Raw genomic sequence first — 23,585 nt, 5'->3', positions numbered from 1 at the left:
AAAAAATGAATGACAATGAAAGAATAACAGGCCCCACTGAGGTGTTATGTTCAGACACATGCACAGGCAGACAGACATGTGCACATGTGCACGCTCGTACACACACAAAACCACGTATGCCCCCGCATCCTAGTCCACAGGTACCTGGTTAAGATCAAAGCCACCCCAGGCTTCTCTATGATTACAGAGCTTCTGTTCTTACCAAAAGCACACAGGAGGGGAGGATAGAGAAATGCAAATGCATTGATGTGATTTCAAAACAAATCATGTGGTTTCAAATCACTGTCAGCCAGAAAATTAAAGTTGGAACATAATTGGCTTACTTGCATCTAATCCTTTTTGTGAAATTGCATGGCACACAGTAAATCCCAAAGATTATTTGCCGGACGTGTGATCTGTCTTCCCTTTGTAAATGGCATCAAATGCATTTATAAATTATACGGATGCAGAACACTCTGAGCTGGGTTACTGTCAGATAGTTTAATTAATGAAATTATCTGAATATAAGAATGTGCGTGTTGACAGTGTGCCTTACCTTGAGACACTGCACACCAGAAGACATCATTCTTGCTGGTCTCTTTTTCCCTCATCCGTTTGTTCTGTTTTTCCCAAGTACCATATTAACGTGCAAGCTGGTTCAGCCCAACTTAAACGTAACCAAATGTAATCGAACAATAGGTGTTTCCTTGAGAAAGGGGTGTGATTTCTGATTTAAGTTCTCTGTGCAGTGTGGGGGATGAGAGGGGGAGGGAGGGAGGGAGGGAGAGGGAAGGAGAGAGGGAGAGAGATGGAGGGAGAAAAGCGGATTGGGAGAGCGAGTGTGAGATGCAGATGAGAGCGTATAAAGAGCTCATGGCAGCTGCTTCCCAGCGGAGCGGGTGAAGGCCGCACTCCGCTGTCTTAAAGCCCGCGTTACACTTCGCAGAGAGGGAGGCCTGCACGAGCTCGCCGCTCACCGGGAGGGGGGGGGGGGGTGAGGAAGAGCGCTCACCCCCCAAAACGCTCAGGCGCCTCAGACTCCCGCTCGCCGAGCGGCCTGAGGGACGCCGGGGCTCGCTCGCTCGCTCCCTCTCTCTGTCAGCCGCGCCCGAGGGCACAGGTGGGAATTAAGCGCAGGGAAATTCCACAGCGACGCTGGCAGGCTCTCCCGCTCACAAAGAGCTCCTAACGTGTGCAGCAGCAAGAATCTGCCTGATCCTTCAAGGCAGAGGCTCTGTGAAGGCTTTAGTGCAGATACTCAGTCATCCTAATTTATGATATTAATAGTAACAATAATAATAATATTAATATTAATGCTGGATACGAGCTGTTACCTTGTTTCTCAGACCCAGCTCTGAAGGCTTTATTATTCCCTATAATAAAGGCTTTATTATCTTCCGCATTAAGTGGAGGAAAAAGGAAGGATTTTACACATTCACACGGTCTCCATCAAACATGGCCATTTTCAACTCCGCCCTATTCCGGAGTAATTGAATTCAATCTGTCGTGTGGTTATATTTGGGGCGGAGGCCCGGGGGGGATGGGGGCGGGTGGCCAGTCACGATATCTCATCATTTCTTTAAGTTCCACTCTGCTGCTCCACCAACGTGCCGAACACGGTGCACTATTGTTCACATATGGATGGCTGGGAGCTCTCTGTGGAAACTTCAAAGTGGGAGAGGGGTTGGTAGCTGCTCTGGAGCTCTCATACTCTGCAGCTACGGTAATGAGCTCAGGAAACACTGGAGCTTTTGGGCGGAGGGAGGACAGGCCCGGTGGGGGGGTGAGCGGTGGGGTGGGGGGGGTGGGGGGTCTGGGTGGGATTAGGCTTTCTGGTCTCTCATCAGGAGGGATTTTACCATAAGAAGGACAGCTGGCGTGGTGTGTTTGACAACCTATGACAGCAGCGAGACACGGTCTTTGAGGACGTGACTACGTGCTCTTGAGCTGGGGGGGTTGTGGTTACGGGTTCGAATCTCGGGTGGGAACACGCTGGCCTTGCGCCCTGGAGCGAGGCAGTTGTGGTGAACGGGGCCTGTCGATGCACAGCTGCTGTGAGGGAGAGATAATGTGTGGAGATGCGCGCTGCTCAAGGACACGTGCAGGGCGGAGCGATCCCCAGCACCCTCCCGCTCTGTCAGAAATATGGAGCTTTCAGGTGCAGGCCGAAAGGACATCCGTCCTGCAGCATGTTTTTTCCCCTCCCTTTTCCCTTTCCCCTTTCTCTGATCCTCTTTTTAACTTCTGTTTTAATCCGACGCTTTGCTCCAGTGTTCCTTGTTGTTTGCGTGAGAAGTCTGTGTTTACTCTGATCTCTTCCAGTCGCCCCACTGCACATGAATGGCTGTTTCATCTGGCACTGCTGGCTTCAGGCTTTTAAGACCCAACACATTTCAGAAAGGGTGCAGCGTTTCATCCCACACGTGCGCACATGCACACACAAATCCACACATATGCACGCACATAGACACGCACCTACACATGCACGAACACACACACATGCACACACAAATCCACACATACGCACGCACACAGACACGCACCTACACATGCACGAACACACACACATGCACACACAAATCCACACATACGCACGCACACAGACACGCACCTACACATGCACGAACACACACACATGCACACACAAATCCACACATACGCACGCACATAGACACGCACCTACACATGCACGAACACACACACATGCACACACAAATCCACACGCATGCATGCACATAGACAGAGACACACGCCCACACACAAACGCACACAGACACGCACCTACACACACACATGAACACACACACGCGTTTGCAGCATGCATCAGACACATACCCTGTCTCAAATACACATGTTCATGCACTCGTACACTCCCTTGTTACTCTCTTCATGTTCAGCACAGGCTCTTGTGTAACTATCGCACACGTTCTCAGTCTCGTCATCCTATCATGCAGCCAGAAGACATTTTCACTGCCATCACGTCAATTTATTCAGTAAAAATGTTTAGTTTTCATCAGATTCCCAGGAACAGCAGGAGGTTTCCCAAAAGCCTCTGCCAACGTTCACTCCGTTATTCGCACTGTCTGTGAAAGCCTGTCGCTCCTATAACACATTCCCATGGTCTATCCACACCTGTAGCTTTGTCTAACACGTTCACATGGTCTATCCACACCTGTAGCTTTGTCTAACACGTTCCCATGGTCTATCCACACCTGTAGCTTTGTCTAACACGTTCACATGGTCTATCCACACCTGTAGCTTTATCTAACACGTTCCCATGGTCTATCCACACCTGTAGCTTTGTCTAACACGTTCACATGGTCCGTCCACACCTGTAGCTTTGTCTAACATGTTCACATGGTCTGTCCACACCTGTAGATTTGTCTAACATATTCACATGGTCTGTCCACACCTGTAGCTTTGTCTAACATGTTCACATGGTCCATCCACACCTGTAGCTTTGTCTAACAGGTCCCCAGGGTATATCCACTCCTGTAGCTTTGTCTAACACGTTCACATGGTCCGTCCACACCTGTAGCTTTGTCTAACATGCTCACATGGTCCGTCCACACCTGTAGCTTTGTCTAACTCGTTCACATGGTCCGTCCACACCTGTAGCTTTGTCTAACATGTTCACATGGTCCATCCACACCTGTAGCTTTGTCTAACATGCTCACATGGTCCGTCCACACATGCAGCTTTGTCTAACGCGTTCACATGGTCTGTCCACACCTGTAGCTTTGTCAAACACATTCACATGGTCTGTCCACACCTGTAGCTTTGTCTAACATATTCACATGGTCCGTCCACACCTGTAGCTTTGTCTAACATGTTCACATGGTCCGTCCACACATGCAGCTTTGTCTAACACGTTCACATGGTCTGTCCACACCTGTAGCTTTGTCAAACACATTCACATGGTCTGTCCACACCTGTAGCTTTGTCTAACATATTCACATGGTCCGTCCACACCTATAGCTTTGTCTAACATGTTCACATGGTCCATCCACACCTGTAGCTTTGTCTAACAGGTCCCCAGGGTATATCCACTCCTGTAGCTTTGTCTAACACGTTCACATAGTCCGTCCACACCTGTAGCTTTGTCTAACATGCTCACATGTTCCGTCCACACCTGTAGCTTTGTCTAACTCGTTCACATGGTCTGTCCACACCTGTAGCTTTGTCTAACATGTTCACATGATCCGTCTACACCTGTAGCTTTGTCTAACATGTTCACATGGTCCGTCCACACCTGTAGCTTTGTCTAACATGTTCACATGGTCCATCCACACCTGTAGCTTTGTCTAACATGCTCACATGGTCCGTCCACACATGCAGCTTTGTCTAACACGTTCACATGGTCTGTCCACACCTGTAGCTTTGTCAAACACATTCACATGGTCCGTCCACACCTGTAGCTTTGTCTAACATGTTCACATGGTCCGTCCACACCTGTCGCTTTGTATAACACGTTCACATGGTCTGTCCACACCTGTAGCTTTGTCTAACACGTTCACATGGTCCGTCCACACCTGTAGCTTTATCTAACACGTTCCCATGGTCTATCCACACCTGTAGCTTTATCTAACACGTTCACATGGTCCATCCACACCTGTAGCTTTGTCTAACATGTTCACATGGTCCGTCCGCACCTGTAGCTTTGTCTAACATGTTCACATGGTCTGTCCACACCTGTAGCTTCTCTAACATGTTCCCATGATCCATCCACACCTGTAGCTTTGTCTAACAGGTTCACACAGTCCGTCCACACCTGTAGCTTCTCTTATACATTCACATGGTCCATAAAAACCTGTGGTTCCTCTAACATATCCACAGTCTTTCAAGAAGTATGGCCCCTGCAGTACATTCACTTGATTAATCAATACCAGTAAGGTCAACGTACCTTGATGGTTAGACTGAAAGCACCCAATTTTGCCGTAAAGCTCAGGTTTAACTGCAACATCTGCTTATGAGCAAATAAAATGGTGCTGTAAAAACAAACAGGCACTTCAATAGACAAAATTATTCATTAAAACGTAATGGATTATTCCCGAGTTTTAATACCAAATCCATTTACCTTAAGTTCAGTAATTGATTTTAACCATAAAAAATAATATTAGCTTGAATTAGCCTGTGGCTACTTTGCTTTAGCTGGACTCCCTGCAAGACCAAATTTAACTGCTAGATACCCTCTCCCCAATGATGTCATTCCACTCGTTTATTCTGTGTGTCTGTCTGTGGGTGTTTTGTTATTTTTTGTTTTTTTTTAATTGCGGGGACTGATTCATTGATACATTTCATGCGTGGAAGAATGTGTCATCTCGCCCCGGTGTCCTGATATGCGTGACGTTTTTCCAAAACTGATCGCTATCCACCTGGATTTCTTTCTGACTCGCTGTCACTATGGAGTCTGTCCATCAAATGGCAGTAAGCAGTCATTTGGGGGAGCCTGCCCAGGGTTGTGTGAAAGGGGCAATGGATTGCAATCTTTTGTTTTACTTTTCTTGTGTTTCTGGCCTTTCAAAAGACCTTTTAAAAGATATAGTATTTTGATAAGCAGGACCCTCCTTTTACTGTATGTCATTTGTGTGGTTCAGAAGTCCGACCCACCAGATAACTGGCCTCTGAGAACTGCGAAACAAGGACAATATTCCCCTACTCCCTTGTGCCTGAGTCCTGACATCAGAAAATAACAACAGAGGAGCTGGGAGTAGAGGGGTGAAGAGGAAGTCCATTTGAAAGTGAGAGGTTGTTGTGGAGGAAGGAGAGAAGGAGAGAACATGGAGAAACTGAGAGAGAGTGTGTGTGCATGTATGCATGTTTGTGTGCATGTATGTATGTGTGTGTGCGTGCGTGCGTGCATGTTTGTGTGCGTGTGTGTATGTGTGCGCATGCGTGCAGGTTTGCATGTGTGTGTGTGTGTGCGCATGCGTGCAGGTTTGCGTGTGTGTGTGTGTGTGTGTGTGTGTGTGTGTGCGCATGCGTGCAGGTTTGCGTGTGTGTGTGTGTGTGTGTGTGTGCGCATGCGTGCAGGTTTGCTTGTGTGTGTGTGCGTGCAGGTTTGCATGTGTGTGTGTGTGTGTGTGTGTGAATGTATTTCAGCGAGCCTTTAATTATCCCGTGGCCTGAGGTGTGAGAGTGCCTGGAGACAGCAGACTCCCCACGTCAGCCTGACTCACAGAAGGAGCTGGGAAAGTCACTTTCAACCTTCAGCTGCTTGTTAGCCGGGAGCCAGAGGGAAGGAATTGCAGTTTGTGTCTGGGTGAGGATGTGGCTTGGGGGGGATGAAGGGGGGGGGCCACTAGTGCTGGAAAGGTGAGGAAATAAGCACATTATGTTCATGTTCAGCAGATGCTCATGTTCTGCTGTTCCTCTAGATCTGGTGACAAATCCATTCAATTAGCGGCATTGCTACTTCTACCAAAGCAGGGAGGAACCTGTAGCTTTACATGACCTTTCACTTAAAAAAAACATGTTACATACTTCAAACTAGTTTTGTATATGACATAAACTGTTCAGTTGTATGAATCAAGTACATGAAACAAATCTGATTCAGTAGACAAAATCTGGACCAAGGGAGGCTATGGGTCCTTTGTAATGGGACAAGAGTGATGTCTTCTGTTTCAAGCCATTAAACCCTTATCTAGTGTAGTGGCACAGCTAGGTCTCAACTGTACCTTCAAAAGGAAAGATAAAGCCTAATGTATGTGTGTGTGCGCGTGTGTGTGTGCGCGTGTGTGTGTGTGTGTGCGTGCGTGTGTATATGCGTGTGTTTGTGTGCGCGTGTGTATGTGTGTGTGTGTATATGCGTGAGTTTGTGTGTGCGTGCATGTGTGTGTGTGTATGTGTGTGTGCGTGCATGTGTGTGTATGTGTGTGTGCGTGTGTGTGTATGTGTGTGCGCGTGTGTATGTGTGTGTGTGTGTATGTGTGTGCGCGTGTGTATATGCGAGCGTTTGTGTGTGTGCGTGCGTGCGTGTGTGCATGTGTGCGTTTGTGTGTGCGTGCGTGCGTGTGTGTGTGTGTGTGCGCGTGTGTATATGCGAGCGTTTGTGTGTGCGTGCGTGTGTGTGTGCGTGCGTTTGTGTGTGCGTGCGTGCGTTTGTGTGTTTTGGGAGCGGTGTTCACTGTAGCAGGCTACCTTTGCGGCTTGTTAAGATTATTTATCGGGTCTTTGTTTGACATCGCAGAGAGAAAAAACAAAACAAACAAACAGCCAGGAACACTTTGACTCGCTCCATCCTCTCCTCCACCGCGGTCTCCGGGGAGACGGGAGACGGGCGAGCGGCGCGGGGGTGCCGAGAGGCGCGTAACCCCAGCGACGCGCTCATTAAAAAGTCTGCTCCAGCCTTCGGCTGCCTTTCATACTCGTCTGAGAGCGTCTGAGAGGAAGTCAGAATTATCTGCCCTGATCTTTCCTGCCTGTTCCCGGTGCTCTGTGAGCAAACGCTGAGTCACGCCACATTATGCCTCTAATGGCAAACCTCCCGCTTCGCTCTTTCATGTTCAGTCGTGGCGAATGAAAGCGTTTCCTCCGGTAAATTTCATCCCTACACGTTCCAAGACAAAGGCTGGGTTGAGTGGTCCCTCTGTGGGCTGCGGCACCTGGCTCGAGCTCCCGGGTAATGGCCCACCCACCCGATGCCGGGTGTCGGAATGTTCTGAGCGGTGTCGGTGTGACGTGACGGCGAATCGTCGATTCCGTATCGCTGGATACAAAGCCGACACTCGCTCCCTTTCGCTGTCCTCTGTGCCTTTCACAGTGCAGTTGTGGAACTTATTTTTGTACAGGTAATTGATCGATGGATTTATCCATTGAGAGGTTTATTGATTCATGCATTAATTGATAATTCTGTGATGATTCTGTGGACAGTAATTCAGGTTGAGCAGTGTTAATGTGGCATCCCCATTACCACCCCATTCATGTGCCTCTGTGGGCAGTTGGATGGGATATCCAGTGCGATTACGGTTATAGCGCTTCTTCATGTGAGAAAAATGACTGTGTGAACGCTAATAGAGGCACGGTTAGAGGGTGCGGAAGACTGCCGTTGATTTCACACGCACTTTTTTTCCCCTTTCACACCTGGTCCGGGCCCGTCCTTGCTGCTCTTAATGCCACTCGTGTAATAACTGCCTTCCAGATTGCAGTAATGAACGGGGACCTAAGTGAGCACGATTGCAGTGTGGTTCCGTTTGTGGCTCTGCAGCTAATGCATGGATCTAATGTACCTTATGTGGCGGATTCGTTTGAGCTGATAAGCTTGCTCGCGCGCACTCGCGTGGTAATGGCAGCGTCAGCCTTGGTTGTATTGTATGGGAAGACTGCCAACATCAGCCTAGGGGTGCGTTCCATCCGCTTGATTTTTTTTTTGCCTCCTTGCTTCCTTTCCTTGCCTCCTTTCCTAGTATGGAAGGCCAGACGGTTCAAAAAAATATGCGAAATTGATGTCGGTTGGAATGCACGCTTGGTTTCACTTGCAGGTGGGAGCATTAGCAACGTTAGCGTAGGTTTCAGTGGCAATGAAGAGCATTAGCAGCATTAGCATTGGCTTCACTTGCAGGGCAGCAGTATTGACAGTGCTGTTATAAAGATAAAGCCCACCTAGTTAAAAAAAGAGCTGTTGCGCAATTGATTCATTTCCATGTAATTGAGTGGATTTCGCATCAAGCTGCTTTTCAAAAGCTCTTTACAAATCCCGTCGACCAAAGGACACTAAACTTTATAGGCACTTAGGAGGCCCTCCATCAAACTGTGAAAATGGCCCCCGTCTCCAACCGCAGGCGGTTCAAATGGCGCACTCCAGTAATGACTGGCTTTTATTTACGCTCGAGCTTCCAACGAGCTTGGGGTCAACCGCCGGCCCGAAACGAACGGCTTAAAAAAAGCGCCTTTGCGTGCGGGTTCTGCGCGTGCGATAACCCTGCGGGCGATTCAGCCAGAGACGCGGCGCGCGATACAGCTCGTATCCGATCGCTCGCCCGTCCGCCCGCTCGCCTGTCCACCTGCGGTCTGGCAAACCCACAGTTACCGCCTCCACCGCTCATTTGAGATCTCCGCGTGGCCCAGTAGCGGCCCAGGACCCCCCCCCCCCCCCCCCGGCCCTCGAAGCCGAATGCATTCTCGCGATGTTCGGCGAGGCGTTCGTGCGGTCCTCTCCAGAAGAGGGCGGAGGGAGAAACAGGAAAAGAGAAGCGGCAAGTTTCAGCGCTGGAAGCGTTCCGCTGTGCGCCAGGAGGAGCCTCCGCTACCCGCGATCAAATTACCGATCGGCGCGCCAGGGACACCGCCGCAAACCCGCCCGCCCGCCCCTCCCACTCGCCCACCCGCCCCCCCGCCCGCCGCTCTTCCCTCCTCCCCCCTCCCCCCTCCCCCTCTTTAACCTTTTCCCGCTGCTCTTCCGCTCGCTACGTGACCTTCTGTTTAACATTTAGCGTCTCGCTAGCGTCCGAAATGAGGCTTGGGGGGTGCGGTCAGGGAGGCTCGGGGGGGGGTGGGGGTGGGGGGCACGTCTTTGGCTTTTGACTGCTGCGACGGGACCCAGCGAGGCTGTCCCGGGCCACTGGGGGTGACCGGGGGTGAGCTTATCTGAGGCAGCGCGGGACGGCAGGGTGCCAGTGGTAATGAGAATGATGGGGGCGCTTAGAAGTGCGTTTCAACACGTGTGTGAACAGCAACAGCCTGAGAGAGATAGGCAAGGAGTGTGAAATTGAATTTCAGTCAGGGGGTGTGGCTTACTGCATCATAACTGGCTGCCAACATGGCTTTTGATAAAGGGATATGGGAGAAGAGAAACAAGACTGTGTCATGCTGCTAAATAGACATTAGCTTCCTTTGTTATCTCTGTGCCAAAATATATACCTGTGCTTATCCATGAGTTGAGTTGTTGTGATCTGTATGCTCTACAGTCTACCGTGTAATCCCTATGTGAATGCGCTGCAGTAGGGGCCAGCCCTGCACTTTTCATCTAATTCCATCGGGACATAAAACCGGTCAAATTTGCTAGACTGCGAGGCTGTGTACCCACTCATACTTCTGGGCTGGACAGCCATGTTTGTGACCGAACTCAGCGCTGTTGCGCACCTGTTCACACACACACACGCGCGTGTGAAGAAGGGATGCTACCCTCACGATAAAGCACCGGACATCAGGACTGCAGCATCTGCCCCCATCTGAAGCATCTGCATCTGCAGCATCACGTAGATTAATCATGTAGCAACACTGACCACCTGCAACACAGATTCTGAAAGCTGTACATTGCTAATTAGCGATAAGCTGAGCTAAAAAGTGATGAGAGAGATCGGACTTCACAAGCTAGTCAGTAAACAGGAAGTAGCATCTCTGGTTGCTCTGTGAAATTGCAAAGAATGACTGTGTCAGATTTGCATATTATTAAATCACAACTTTCAGACTTTCAAACTGTCGACTGCTGACGGTTGCTCGACTTGCTGTTACTAATAGTGCGCAGCTACAGCTGCTGTTTGTGGATGGCGTGTAGCACAGTGGGTAAGGAACTGGGCTTGTAACCGAAAGGTTGCAGGTTCGATTCCCGGGTAGGACACTTCCGTTGTACCCTTGAGCAAGGTACTTAACCTGCATTGCTTCAGTATATATCCAGCTGTATAAATGGATACAATGTAAAAATGCTATGTAAAAGTTGTGTAAGTCGCTCTGGATAAGAGCGTCTGCTAAATGCCTGTAATGTAATGGATGCATGGCCATAGTCATTTGCATATTAGCTGGGGTTAACTGTGAGCGCGACTGGACTTTTGCAAGAGGAAACAGTAGTGCAGTTGTTGCTTCCTTCCAGAAGCAAAGCGTGTGTGAATTTGACAGTATTAAGCATACACAAGAGGACCCACAGCCATATTTTGCGTTAGTTTGAGCAGAACTATGATGACATCACATTCTCAAGGAATATTTTAGTTTCACTGTGGAGTGTTTCTTCGATTTTTTTAAATGGAAAATTCTGGAGTGACTTTGGTACAGCACTTGGTATGGACATTTTGGTAATGTTGTATCCTTATCCCGACTCCCCCCAGGGTGTTTTCAGTGTAGTGTTTTCAGTGTAGCTTTTTGGTGAATGAAGTGTGTCCTCTGGAAGGTTCCTTTTTTGACATTGATTTTCCCTTACCGCCATGAAATATTTCCTAGACTTCCAGAGCCTCTTCAGTCAGCATCCAGAGGATTCATTACTGAGCCCATCCGGGCTTTAAGCAAAACAGCGCGCTCAAAATGCCATTTGATTCTGCTGGAGAATCTCTCTGTCGGTGGCACGGCTCAGATGAGCCTCCCTGTCCAGCCCAGCCCCACAGACAGCTCATTGCTTTCACTTAACACCCTGTTTCATTATTTACTTATTTTGACTTAATGCATAATGGAGGCCGGCCGCTGCGGTTCATTTAGCTGGCTCCTCTTGTCCCGGGCGTGGGACAGCGTGGACCGAGATGGCTCTGTGTTTGCAGGAAGATTTCTTGACTCTTTTCTGCTCTGTGCTCATCACAGGCTTCCCAGACCTTTCCTGTCCAGCCGCGACTTCACAAAGCTTCTTGCCAGCTGGACTTGCTTTCTGCTCTCGGTGTCCTTTCTCTGCGGCGTGGCCAGAACGGCAAGGGCACACACTGTTCCCCAAACCTCCGTGTTCTTCTTCCCCTCAGCCGGGGTGCATTTTACGCGCTGCGTGTAGGACAGTCCGTGAAACAGCGCAGAAATGCGTTCATTAAGAGTAGTAAAACTGGATTGATTTGACTCATTTATCCTGACTTCCATAATGTAATGAAGACCTATAGACTTAACCATATGGGTAAAATATCTGCGGAGTAAAATACATTTATGTCTTCCTACAGAGTCAGTTGTTCTTATCAATTCATTGTAAAGGAAGAATGATCTTTTCGATCAGTGGTTCTCAACTCTGTTCCTTGAGGTCTGTCGTCCTGTAGATTTTTTGTTTCAACCATAATTTCGCACACCTGATTCTACTAATTAGCAGCTCAATGTGATCTCTAGATGTTGAATGCGATGTGTTTTGCTGGGGTTGGAGTGAAAGCCTACAGGGTGGTAGAACAGAATTGTGACCTGCTGTTTTAGATTATAGATTCAGTTCCTGACTCACTGTGGTCAGTGACAATGTCAGGCATGCTGGGCAAGTGAGTAATCACAAGTATAATTGACTCAGCAATTCCCTGCCTGCCCTCTTTACCTCAGGAAATGCTGTGAGCACTCTGGTACAAAATGGCCGCCGTGTTTCAGTCAGGTAGAGGACACAACTGCCTTTTTCTGCAGTTGCCAAAAGAAGCCCCTGAGGTCGTCCGCCATTTTAATGCACCTGCTCTGGGCAAAGGACATGCTCACAGACCAATGAGGGGACAGTCGGCATGTTGCAATCATTACTTTGGGAATAATGTGTGAAACGATCATCTTTTCTGGAGGGTTCCATCCAAGTCCAGTGAATGCTCGTATACATTGGGGGTGGTAGGGTGTACCCAGTCTACGGCTTTGAGGGACTAATAGTCATTGTGTGAGATTGATATTGTCCGCATGAATAACAGAGAATGTCACATTGGTTGAGAGAAGAACGATAAAAATATCTAGCTTTACTACCCGCCATTTGCCACGCTTTCATGTAACCCGATTAACCTTAAACTCTCGAAGGCTGTTGTTTACCTTTATTGACACAAAATAGTGATTTTCATGGATATGTGTTTACCTTTTTGTCATAAATAATCATCAAGAGCTACTGTCCAGACACTGAAAAAATATAGTGCCAACAGTGTTTAACATACAGTATCAAATATGTGACAAACTGAAATTCATCAATCACATATATAACAGAAGAAAAAGATGGAAGTGAAACGTAGCAGATGTTTCAGCCTGCCGTTAGTGCTATCCTCTGCTCCGACATTATGTCGAGAGTCATTTTTACCCCGCACAACAATTTTGCCTCTAACCTTTGAATGTTTTTCAAGATGTATAAAATCATAATATTTAAAGCCCAGTGATTGACTTTTGTCTTCTATTCCGAAATCAAATTAAAATGGTATATTGGCTGAGGTTTAAGGTTTAATCACTGTGGGCAGGCCTGGGAAAATGGCAGCATGTGATATTCTTAAAGGCCAAAAGCCTTTTTAATCAGAAATGGGGACAAGAGCAGTTCCACTGCTGCTGAATTTAAGAAAAGCAAAACCAGACCAAACGTCTCTTTTTCTGTTTCTTTCCCTTTCTCAAATAAAGGCTTTTTATTAGTCTAAAATCTCTCTCCCTCTGTCCTTGCATGCAGGTTTTTAATTAATGATATACCAAAGTTATGCACAGCGTGGTGTGTGTGGGGGGGGGGGGGGGGGGTTGACGGGTTGGCAATGATGGGTAGTTAACTTAATTCTTAACTGTCTTTTTTAATTTCTACTATTCATGCAATGCTTATGATTTTTATTTGTTGTGACACATAAAATAAAAATGGCTGAGATATATTGAGGGAGTATTCAAATTCAAATGCTTTATTGGCATGACATATTTAAAAATACATATTGCCAAAGCGTAGTGATAACGAGAATCAACCACAGTAAGAATGTATAAAAATAAAAGCGTGCGGCTCTCTCTCTCTCTCCTAGGGAAAGAGGAGTCGGTGGCCACCTTCAAGGGGAACGAGTTCTTCTGCTACGACCTGTCGCTGACGCCCATCCAGAGCAGCACGGACGAGATCACGCTGTCCTTCCGCACCCTGCAGCGCAACGGGCTGATGCTGCACACGGGCAAGTCGGCCGACTACGTCAACCTGTCGCTCAAGAGCGGCGCCGTCTGGCTGGTCATCAACCTGGGCTCGGGGGCCTTCGAGGCGCTGGTGGAGCCCGTCAACGGCAAGTTCAACGACAACGCCTGGCACGACGTGCGCGTCACCCGCAACCTGCGCCAGGTAACGCTCCCCCCCCCCCCCCCCTCTCTCCACCTTTGACTTTTCACCTTTGACCTTTGACCTTACCTCCTTCTTTCCCCCGCCTCTTCCGCTCCCTTCGGCTCGATCCCATCCCACTTCCTGCGCAGGTAGCCCCGGGCGGAGGATCAGCGACACGGGTTGCCTTGTCCTCTTTGAACTCCTCAGGTGTTTGAAACTGTGGAAATCCTCCCTGAGGCAGCAGGCTGAGGCTGGAGAGGGAGAGGGAGGGGGGAGGGGGGAGGGTTGGGGGAGGGGAGGTATACTAATGTCTCCATGCTGGGATAATCTAAAAGGGAAGGTCAGCGTCCTGATCTGATTCATGTTTGAGGCCTTGCCACAGAAGAGCTCTGTTTGAATAATGCGCAGATCTGTCACAGTGCATAATCACATGAAGGCCAGAGGTCTCCTTGACCATTTTTAGGACGTTTTTACCAGTGTATCATGGGATTGCTCTTAAAGTATGTTTCTTTACTGTGCAGCACATTCATGCAAATTCATGTTAAAAAGTAACTAACTTTCAAACGGAGGTTTAGAATTGGAGCGCGGAGAATTTGTCTTTCTCGCCTCTGCAAAGTCAGTCGGCCCAACAGAGGGGTCCTGGGGTACAGATTCGACTTGTTTGTTCATTCGTCATGGAGGCTGGAAATGAGTTTCAAACACCTGACTGATCCGAGGGTTCGAAGATGACGTGATCGGACTCGCAATGAAAGCAGGAGCGAGGCTGACGCCAGCGCGTGCTACACGGACGTGTTTTTTTTTCTTCTGCATTTCTGGAAAGATCCTAGCACACCACACACAAAATGTTCCTTAGGGAGTAGGGCACAGAGAACCGCTGTCCACCTTCAACGACAGAAGCAGGTTTGACACGAGCACGTCAACTGGCTTTTCCGGATAGCGGCGGCGAATGGCAATCAATTTCACTTACCGTCGCCTTCCTCACATTTCCCTGTGTTTGGTGATTATAATTAGAACAAATGGCTTGTCAGAGCCAGCAACGGCCATCGTAATTGGCCGATACCGCGGAACGCCGGCATCGGATGCGTTCCGCGAATCACCTTGCCGTGCAAATGACACGCAGTATGGAGAATAATAGGCCCCGCCTCCTTTCAAAAGAGCAGCCCGGTCCCCGTGGTTACTGCACGCTCCTGAGAACGGGACCGCTCGTTATTGATCCTGGAAACGGGGACCGCGATAAGTCAGAAAGGTTGATGAGGTTGTTCTCGGCTGAGACGTGATCGGTCACACTCTCCAAGACAAACTACCCGCTCCCTCCTTTTGAGAGATTGTGCTCAAACCAGCCTCGCGCCAATGAAATCAAAAGCTCGTTTTTTTTTCTTCTTTTTTTCTTTTCCCCCCCCCCCCCCCCCCCCCGGCACTTGTGGCTCGGAAGTGCACGTGGGAGAAATCTCAAGCGGTCTGACGCCGGCACACACGTGCTCCGGGTGGGGGAACGGAACTGCGGGTGCACGCCGACGCCAGGCGAAGGCCGGGGGACGCAGAGAGCCGCGGACCGCTATCTGTAGCCGTCAGCGTCGTCTGCGCGGCCGAACGCTCCCCGTGACAGGTCTTTCAGGCTTTCAGGCGTTGGGAATTTAGGATTTGGAGAGGGGGGAGAGTTGCACGCTGAGGTGACCGGCTGCCTTTAAGAGAAAGCTGTGTGCGGAGCTGGTGGATTTAGAAGATCAGCACCGGAGACTTTTTGACCTGCGGTAGAGGGCTGGGAGTGTTTGGCTCAGGAAGGAAATCCTCACTGCACAATGGTCCACCCCTACTCCGGGGGCCCCTTGGTACAGTCGGAGTTCCATTGTCCAATCATGGCTGCAGTAGAGGTCACACGACCCAGTTGTGTCTGTATGTGCAGTACTGGTCATGAATTAGCGGAAGAACCTTTGATGCGCTCTGCAACACTGTGCACAGCACACTCTAAATGCTATTTCTGACAGCGTGTAAACACAATGCTGTACACACACATTAACAGCGTACAATTTTCCCCTCCAGCTTTTATTGCGATCTCCCCAGGGAAGTAAGTCAGTGAATCGAGTGTTTCCTCTGGTTCCGACAGCCCTTCTTTTAGCCAGCGGGATTAGAGCGGGGCCGGCGGCGTGCTCTCCTACAGGAGCAGCGTGCGGGTATTGATCACGACACTCGCAGAGCGGGATCGCCGCGCCGAGCGTGACTACTGACCGCGCGGCTCGCCCAGCGCACGCAGGTCGACCGCGAGGTCTCTGTGCGCAGACGCGGAGCCCGACCGCGCGTTTTGAGCAGCGCGCACGCAGGTCGACCACGAGGTCTCTGTGCGCAAACGCGGAGCCCGACCGCGCGGTTTGACCGTGCTCGGGCTGACCAAACTGTGCGGGCCGACCGCTACGCTGGATAAGCGCCGGGCCCGCTTGCGGTAGAGCTGCAGGAGAGCCGGGGGCTCGCGGGCTGCCGCGGCTGCGGTCGGGCTGTCGCGGCTGCGGTCGGGCTGCGGTCGGGCTGCGGTCGGGCTGCGGTCGGGCTGTCGTGTCTGCGGTCGGGCTGCGGTCGGGCTGCGGTCAGTCTGTCGCGGCCGCGGTCGGGCTGTCGGCATGAATCGATAAAGGGGAGATAACGAGGGCCGAGGGGGGTCACAGCCCCGATGCCGTCTCCCGGTCCGCCCCCGGAGCGACGGCTGAGGCCGGTGACATCACGCGCTGATATCATCTGAGGCGGCGACGGCTCCAGATCCGCGGGGAGCGCTGAAGCCCACGCGCTGCCGTCTCCCCTGCGATGGATCAGGGGTCCGTTCAGCCGGCCCGAGATTAACGAGCGCACCGTAATGGTCCTCCAGCGTCCCTGAGGAGGGACTGAGTGCCCCCGTTTACCGCTGCGCCCCCCCCCCCCCGCGCACTCCCCCATCCCCACTCCCTCCCTCTGCCCATCGCTGCTGCTGGGCAGAGCCCCTGTGGGAGGGGAGAGGGGGACTGCAGCTGTGTGATTTTAGACCCATACCCCTCTGTTTTTTAGGCCAAGGTGCACCGCAATGAGCAGGCATCGGATTTCAGCACCGGACAGCTCCTCTGTGTGACGTTAACGTGCAGCACTCATTTCAACACTCAGACAACGATAGAGTTAAAACGAGAGAAACAGCCGTAGGTCGCTGTGTGGTAGAAACCCCCCATGCATGAATGATCTCAATATTCAAGAGCTGAAAATGTACAACTTTGCTTCTTATCAAAGAGAAAGGAAAGCGTTGTCAAAGTAAACTGGGACTAAACAGGCCTCCCAGATTTTTAATGCTCGTGTTAAGGGCAAAGTAAATATATAACCCAAAGGATATAATTGGATGAAAGGATTCATAATCCTTTATGAAACAAACCAAAAAAAAAAAAGAGAAGACTAGAAATATGATGCCAACAGCCAGAGAGCTCCACCTAGTGGTGAGATGAAAAGCTGTACAGAGAGGGAGAGGGCAGAAAAACATTTCCCAGAGTTTTTAAAGAAATACATTTTAAAAAACGTTGCTCTCACGGGTTCCATGTTGACGGACAGGTGAGGATGCTGGAGGGTGACTCCTCATCCTCGCCGTCAGTCAGACGGCTGGCAACACGGGGGCCCGGGGGCCACAGCGCTGTGGTTGCCGGGGCGATGATCGTGCGGCAGGTTGGAGACATAAGCGCTGGTGGTGGCGGTGGAGTACTCCCAGGCACCATGCCGCTTCAGGGAGGACCCAATCTCTCACAGGAACCCATTACACTACGGGAGGGGGGTGGGGGGGAACGGAAGGGGGCGTGCGCTTGTCACCTCCATCCGGGAAGCCTGCCAGCGGCCCCTCAAATGCTCCTGCCATAAAGCCCTCTCATTTTCGAGTCTATTTATTTTTTTTTATATAGAAGCTCTCATACAGGGCCCGTTCTTTATATGCGATCCTTTTATATGCACATTTAGTGAAGCAGCTCCGGTTAGAAATCATATATATATATATATATATACGGGTTTGATGGCAGCAGGCTGCTTGGGATTCAAATTTACAGCCCCCTGTTCTGTCACCTGGACTCCAGTCCAGAGCTTCAGCTGCGGTTCTTTGTGATGTCATAATCGTTCCGCAACTCAAAAATCTGAAGCAGCTGGAATAAATTAGAATCTGCACCCGGTCTGTTGCATGCGATTGCAAAGTCCTTTTTCCTGCATAAATTCCCTTTCAACAGAAGTCACTCCAGACCCAGATAGTTGGTTGTTCCAGAAGGGTGGATAAGGTCAGACCAAATTGAATCCTTTCAGAATTTAGAAGCTATGTGCCGTCTGACACCTCTATATGGAGAACCCTATATCCTACTGAGAGCTGATAGAAAAAAAAGTATTTTAGTATAAAAGTGAAGTATTTCAATTTGTGGATGACTGAAAATATGGTGCAGTGAAAATACTTTCAAGAATATTTTTATTGAATGTCGCTTATAGTCCAAGTTTCTGCATAGTATAATACACGGTTCTTCAGGTTAAGACCAGCGACTCATATCCCCGGCAGGGGACAGAAATACATTTCTGGGTCTTTGGGGAATGTTATTAAGAGACGGTGTTGCCAATAACAGCGTCCACGTCGCGGATGCCTTTCAGATGCGATTCGAACCCGCAGCCGGCTGCTCGCGAGCAGCGTGCCAGCGCGCGGCGTCTGATCTCTGAGAATAATGAGGACACCTATTTCCTAAACACAGCAAACCGCAGTCTGTCTGATTCAGTGAGGTGCAGAAATGTGCGTCACGCTAACCTGCCACGCGCTGCTAATGTGCGTCACGCTAACCTGCCACGTGCTGCTAACGCGCGTCAGTCAGCGAGGGCGTGGCTCCGAAACCGCCGCGCCCGTTCTGCCCTCTCGCCCCGCACCCACGCCGCCCACGGGCACCGTGACAGGTGGGCACAGTTGGTGAATTTTCCAAAGACGATGGAAAATAATAATAATAATAATAATAATAATAATAATAATTTGGCCGTATGGTACAATTGCGTACAATCCCTTGTTTTGAGTGGTGTGAGGTGAATCACTGTGCAGAACGTGATGTTTTGCTGTACAAAGTGACCAATGTTTTTTTGTTGATTCGTGAACTTATGGAAAACCAGCTTCAACCGGCCCCAGCATCAATTCTCCCTTCCACAAACAGACTGAAAATAGGATGCAGAAACGACCGGCCAATTAATCTCTTCCCTTCTACTTGCATCTCCTTCCTCTCATGCAATTTGTCACCTAGCAACCGGGCTCTGTTGTTTAATCCTGAGCTGATGCAGCTGCAGGGTGGAGTTAACCCTCTCTGCTCTCCTGCGTACCCCGCCAACCCCCCTTTTTCAATTTTGGCTCTTTTTGAAACCAAAAACATTTCCAGTCCCTCTGTACTCCGGCTGGGGATAAATTATTTGGGAGGGAATCAGACTGGTTAATCTGGTTTCTCCTTTGTCGTGCAGATATTTGTCAGTGAAGGAAACGGGTTGCGCTGGCCAAGGAAAACCTCTCTCTCGCTATCTATCCATTGTGTTGAGTGGAGCTGAAGCCAAATTCTGTTGCTGGGCTACTGTTGTGTCATCAGTTGCAGCGGACCAGATGGCCTTTGCCATTGTTTCTAAATTGATGGCTAATTCTTTAATGACAGATACTTTGGGCAGTTATTTATTTATTTATTTATTTACTTGCTTATTTATGGGGAGAGAGGTGGCCTTGGTGATGAGAGTTAATCACCAGTCGCCCAATTGCATGTATATTTAGGCATGTGAATGATCTGCTCTGGGTGCCAGACAGGAAGTCGTTGTAGGAAGTGAAAATGAAAGAATGCTTGTGAACAGATGTCGTCTTTTTCTCCACTCTTGTCTCTTTATTTCTGCCACATTGCCCGTGGTGGCTGCCAGTTACCTCCCTCTCGTCTGTCAGATGCGCCTCTCTGTTCTCTCTCTCACTAACTGTCCCACACTTCCTGCCTGCCTTCCTCTCTCTCTCTCTCTCTCTCTCTCTCTCGGTCGCTCTCCCTCCCTCCCTCTCTCCCTCACTTTCTCTCTCTTCTCTCTAACTATATATCTCTGTCACTCACACACACACGCACACACGCACACGTATGCATGCATACATACACGCGTTGTCTATTTGTATGGTATAGTAGTATGTGTGCATGTGTATGTGTACATGCCCTGAATACCACACACAGATTCAGGCAGCATAACGGACCGTGCGTGTGTGTGACTGCACTGAGTGACATAACTGAAAGTGTGTTCATGTAAATGAGTGCCCATATATCATCATGTCCTCTTGACTTCCAAAGGGTGAACTCCTATGTGTGCGTGCTTATGTGGCACTGCTCTTGTCCTGTATGAAACCAGTAAATCTTAGGCTTCAGGATCGTACGGAGAGCAAGAGGGAGAAAGAGAGAGTGGAAGGAACAGAGTCAGAGTCGGAGGGTTGCAGAAAAAGAGAGAGTGAGAAAGGGAAGGACGAAGGGGAGAGAATAGCAGGTCTATTACAGATCATGTCATTAGCTTTCGTTAATGACAGGTTCCTGTAATTGCGGTATCAATTAAATGTGGGGATAGGGGGATGGGTGATGGGTGCTGGATCATTTTCCCTCCTCCATTTTAGAGCTAATCTGGTAATCATCTTTGCTCTTTACTTTGAAAGTCAAATATATATTTTTGTAAATTAAAAATGCCAAGTAGAAAAAAGAAAAATCACTGGCAGTCACCAAGCACTGTGTTATATTATGGCTCGGTGTCTGCTTGCGTGCAGACAGTTTTTAAAGGAATTTTTTAGTAATCGGTTTTTACCTGATGCGTTGTTTTTATTTTGTAATGCAGCCCACCGTTGACAGCAGCACTCTAGAGAGCGTTGTTTGTTAAAGCTTTGTGGATTATGCAGTGCTTTCAGATGTAATTCTCCTTTTCTATTTTAATTCCGTTTGTGTCTGAAGCATGAGACAGTGGCCTGGTGCCTTTGTGCTCTGAGAAAGGGCTGCGGAGTCGCTAAGCCGTGTGAGTGGGTTTAGCGTCCGCCCTTGCATGTGTGTCAGCACGCACGCGCTCAGAAAGGGTAGGCCCACTGCTTGCCTTGTCGTTACGGGAGATTTGAGAGCTCTCTGTTCGTTAGAACGCGTGGGGCGGGGTTCACAGCCCACAAAATCTCACGCACACTGTGTCCTATTGAAACTGCCCCCGCCCCCGCCCCCCACCCCACCCTCTCCAAAACTGCTTTTATCCCAACAGGTGTGTGTTTGTGTGCGCCCCCCCCCCCCCCCCCCGCCGCTGCCGCCGTGCTCCGTTACCCACTGGCGAGGGAGAACGCGAGCGTTCGCTTCCTTCCTTCGCTCGGCTCGTTCCTCTTCCTGTGCCGCAGTGTGTCTTTGGCACTTCCCAGCAACGGGGGGCAGCAGGACAGCGCATCACACGTGTGCTGTCAGCGTCACCTTGAAATAGATGTCCAGTTCGGCTCTTTCTTTTTTAAATACTATTTTGGGTTTTCAACCAAACAGTACCAAACCCAGGTTTACAACCAAACAGTACCAAACCCAGGTTTACAACCAAACGGTACCAAACCCAGGTTTACGACCAAACGGTACCAAACCCAGGTTTACAACCAAACGGTACAAAACCCAGGTTTACAACCAAGCAGTACCAAACCCAGGTTTACCACCAAACAGTACCAAACCCAGGTTTACAACCAAACGGTACCAAACCCAAGTTTACAACCAATCAGTACCAAACTCAGGTTTACAACCAAGCAGTACCAAACCCAGGTTTACAACCAAATGGTACCAAACCCAGGTTTACAACCAAGCAGTACCAAATCCAGGTTTACAACCAAACGGTACAAAACCCAGGTTTACAACCAAACAGTACCAAATCCAGGTTTACAACCAAACAGTACCAAATCCAGGTTTACAACCAAACAGTACCAAACCCAGGTTTACAACCAAACGGTACAAAACCCAGGTTTACCACCAAACGGTACCAAATCCAGGTTTACCACCAAACAGTACCAAACCCAGGTTTACCACCAAACAGTACCAAACCCAGGTTTACAACCAAACAGTACCAAATCCAGGTTTACAACCAAACGGTACCAAACCCAGGTTTACAACCAAGCAGTACCAAATCCAGGTTTACAGCCAAACGGTACAAAACCCAGGTTTACAACCAAACAGTACCAAATCCAGGTTTACAACCAAACAGTACCAAACCCAGGTTTACAACCAAACGGTACAAAACCAAGGTTTACAACCAAACAGTACCAAACCCAGGTTTACAACCAAACGGTACAAAACCCAGGTTTACAACCAAACAGTACCACCAAACCCTAGTTTCTCTCGCTTTTATTTTTTAACTCACTCCGTTCACTTGTTTCCTCAAAACAGTCCCTTCATTTCACCGTTTGGAGGGCTCTCATAAGGACATCCATCATGGCGGTCGGTCCCACCCAGCAAACTGCCAGTTCTGCTCCGGTGGGATCAGCGTTGAGGCAACACCGCGATGCTTTCCTTGTGCCTTTCCCCTCATAAAATTCAGCAGTGCCACCCGTGTTCAGTAGGAATCTGCAGGTTGCTCTCTCTGAGTTGTGAGGATAAATTATTCAAAGCTCATCCGTTCTGTGTACCTGATCCCTCTCTTTTTAGCTTAATGCACTGTAATTAGCCACGAGCAGCGGGAGAGGACAGACAGTCTGAAAGGGCTCAATGGAGGCTTATAAAAATGGAAAATAACTTCTGAGGCAAAAGGTAACCATTTAGTCTGCATGGTGATCCTCCCCTCTCTGTGCAAATTGCTGGCAGTCTGATCCGTGGTATGAAAAAAGAAAAATAAATGATTTTGATTATTATCTATTTATTCTTTAATGCACATTTTTCTTGCTCTTAGAATCGTTGTGCACTCTGTTCAATGTACACTTTGTGGCTTACAGAATTCTAGTGCCAAGTAAGTTATGCAAAAAAAAGCAATAAAAAAAACAACAAAAAGCAGCCAAAATACAAAGCCTCGCGTGCACTCGAATTGTATCGACAGCCATTAAAGCCGTGGCATTTTAATCTTTTCGCTCTGTCTTTGGTGTGTTTGCCTTCATGATTATAATCAGATTTTTGTGTTTACCTGTATGATTATAATCAGATTTTTCTGCGTTTGCCTTTATGATTATAATCAGACGTTTGTTTGTTTGCCTTTTTGATTATGGTGCGAATTGCCTCGTCTGACTCTGTGTGAAGGTGGACAGAGGTTTCAGTATGTAAATGAATCCATCAAAAGGGCACTAAACCAAGAAGAACACTGACTGATTAGGCTAGAGTCCACAGGCCATTGAACCATAATGGTGATTTGTGCTCAACTTTGAGTAGTCCATTTAAGTACGTGTTAGAAGCTAGTGTTCAGACTGTTCGTTCGCAACGTATCAGTTGCTGCCCTCACATGGTTATTTTAATCTATTTATTGCCTTTAAAAATATACATCATGCTTAAATGAATGACACAAGGTTAAGGTCACAGTTCCAGAGCTCCGTGGGCATGTTTTAAGTCACACTCTCTTTGTCTAACCCTTCTCTTCCTCCCTTCATTTAGCGAGCTCCATTTCACCCTCTCTTTCCTCCATATTGTTGTTTTCAGCATTATGATTGTAACTACTGGGATTGCTACATCTGAGCTCTTTCATTCTGCTTTTACTGGCTTCTCCATGAAACTTTGAACTGTTATCATCACTTGGGAAATAA

General features: G+C 48.8%; 1 protein-coding gene across 4 annotated transcripts in view; it reads left to right on the top strand.

Annotated features, from left to right (window-relative positions):
• Positions 1 to 23,585, top strand: part of LOC135263563 (neurexin-2-beta-like) — a 655,607-nt gene that overhangs the window by 251,346 nt on the left and 380,676 nt on the right. For all 4 annotated transcript variants that reach the window (XM_064351746.1, XM_064351747.1, XM_064351749.1 and 1 more), the window contains exon 6: positions 13,584 to 13,885. In XM_064351746.1, coding sequence (XP_064207816.1) covers positions 13,584 to 13,885 — 302 coding nt within the window. The remainder of the gene's footprint in view (positions 1 to 13,583; positions 13,886 to 23,585) is intronic.

This window comes from Anguilla rostrata, chromosome 9 (genome assembly GCF_018555375.3).
Source record: "Anguilla rostrata isolate EN2019 chromosome 9, ASM1855537v3, whole genome shotgun sequence".
In the NCBI taxonomy this organism is placed as follows: Eukaryota; Metazoa; Chordata; class Actinopteri; order Anguilliformes; family Anguillidae; genus Anguilla; species Anguilla rostrata.
The sequence above is the reverse complement of the archived record's forward strand: the minus strand, read 5'-3'. Positions and strand labels throughout refer to the sequence as shown.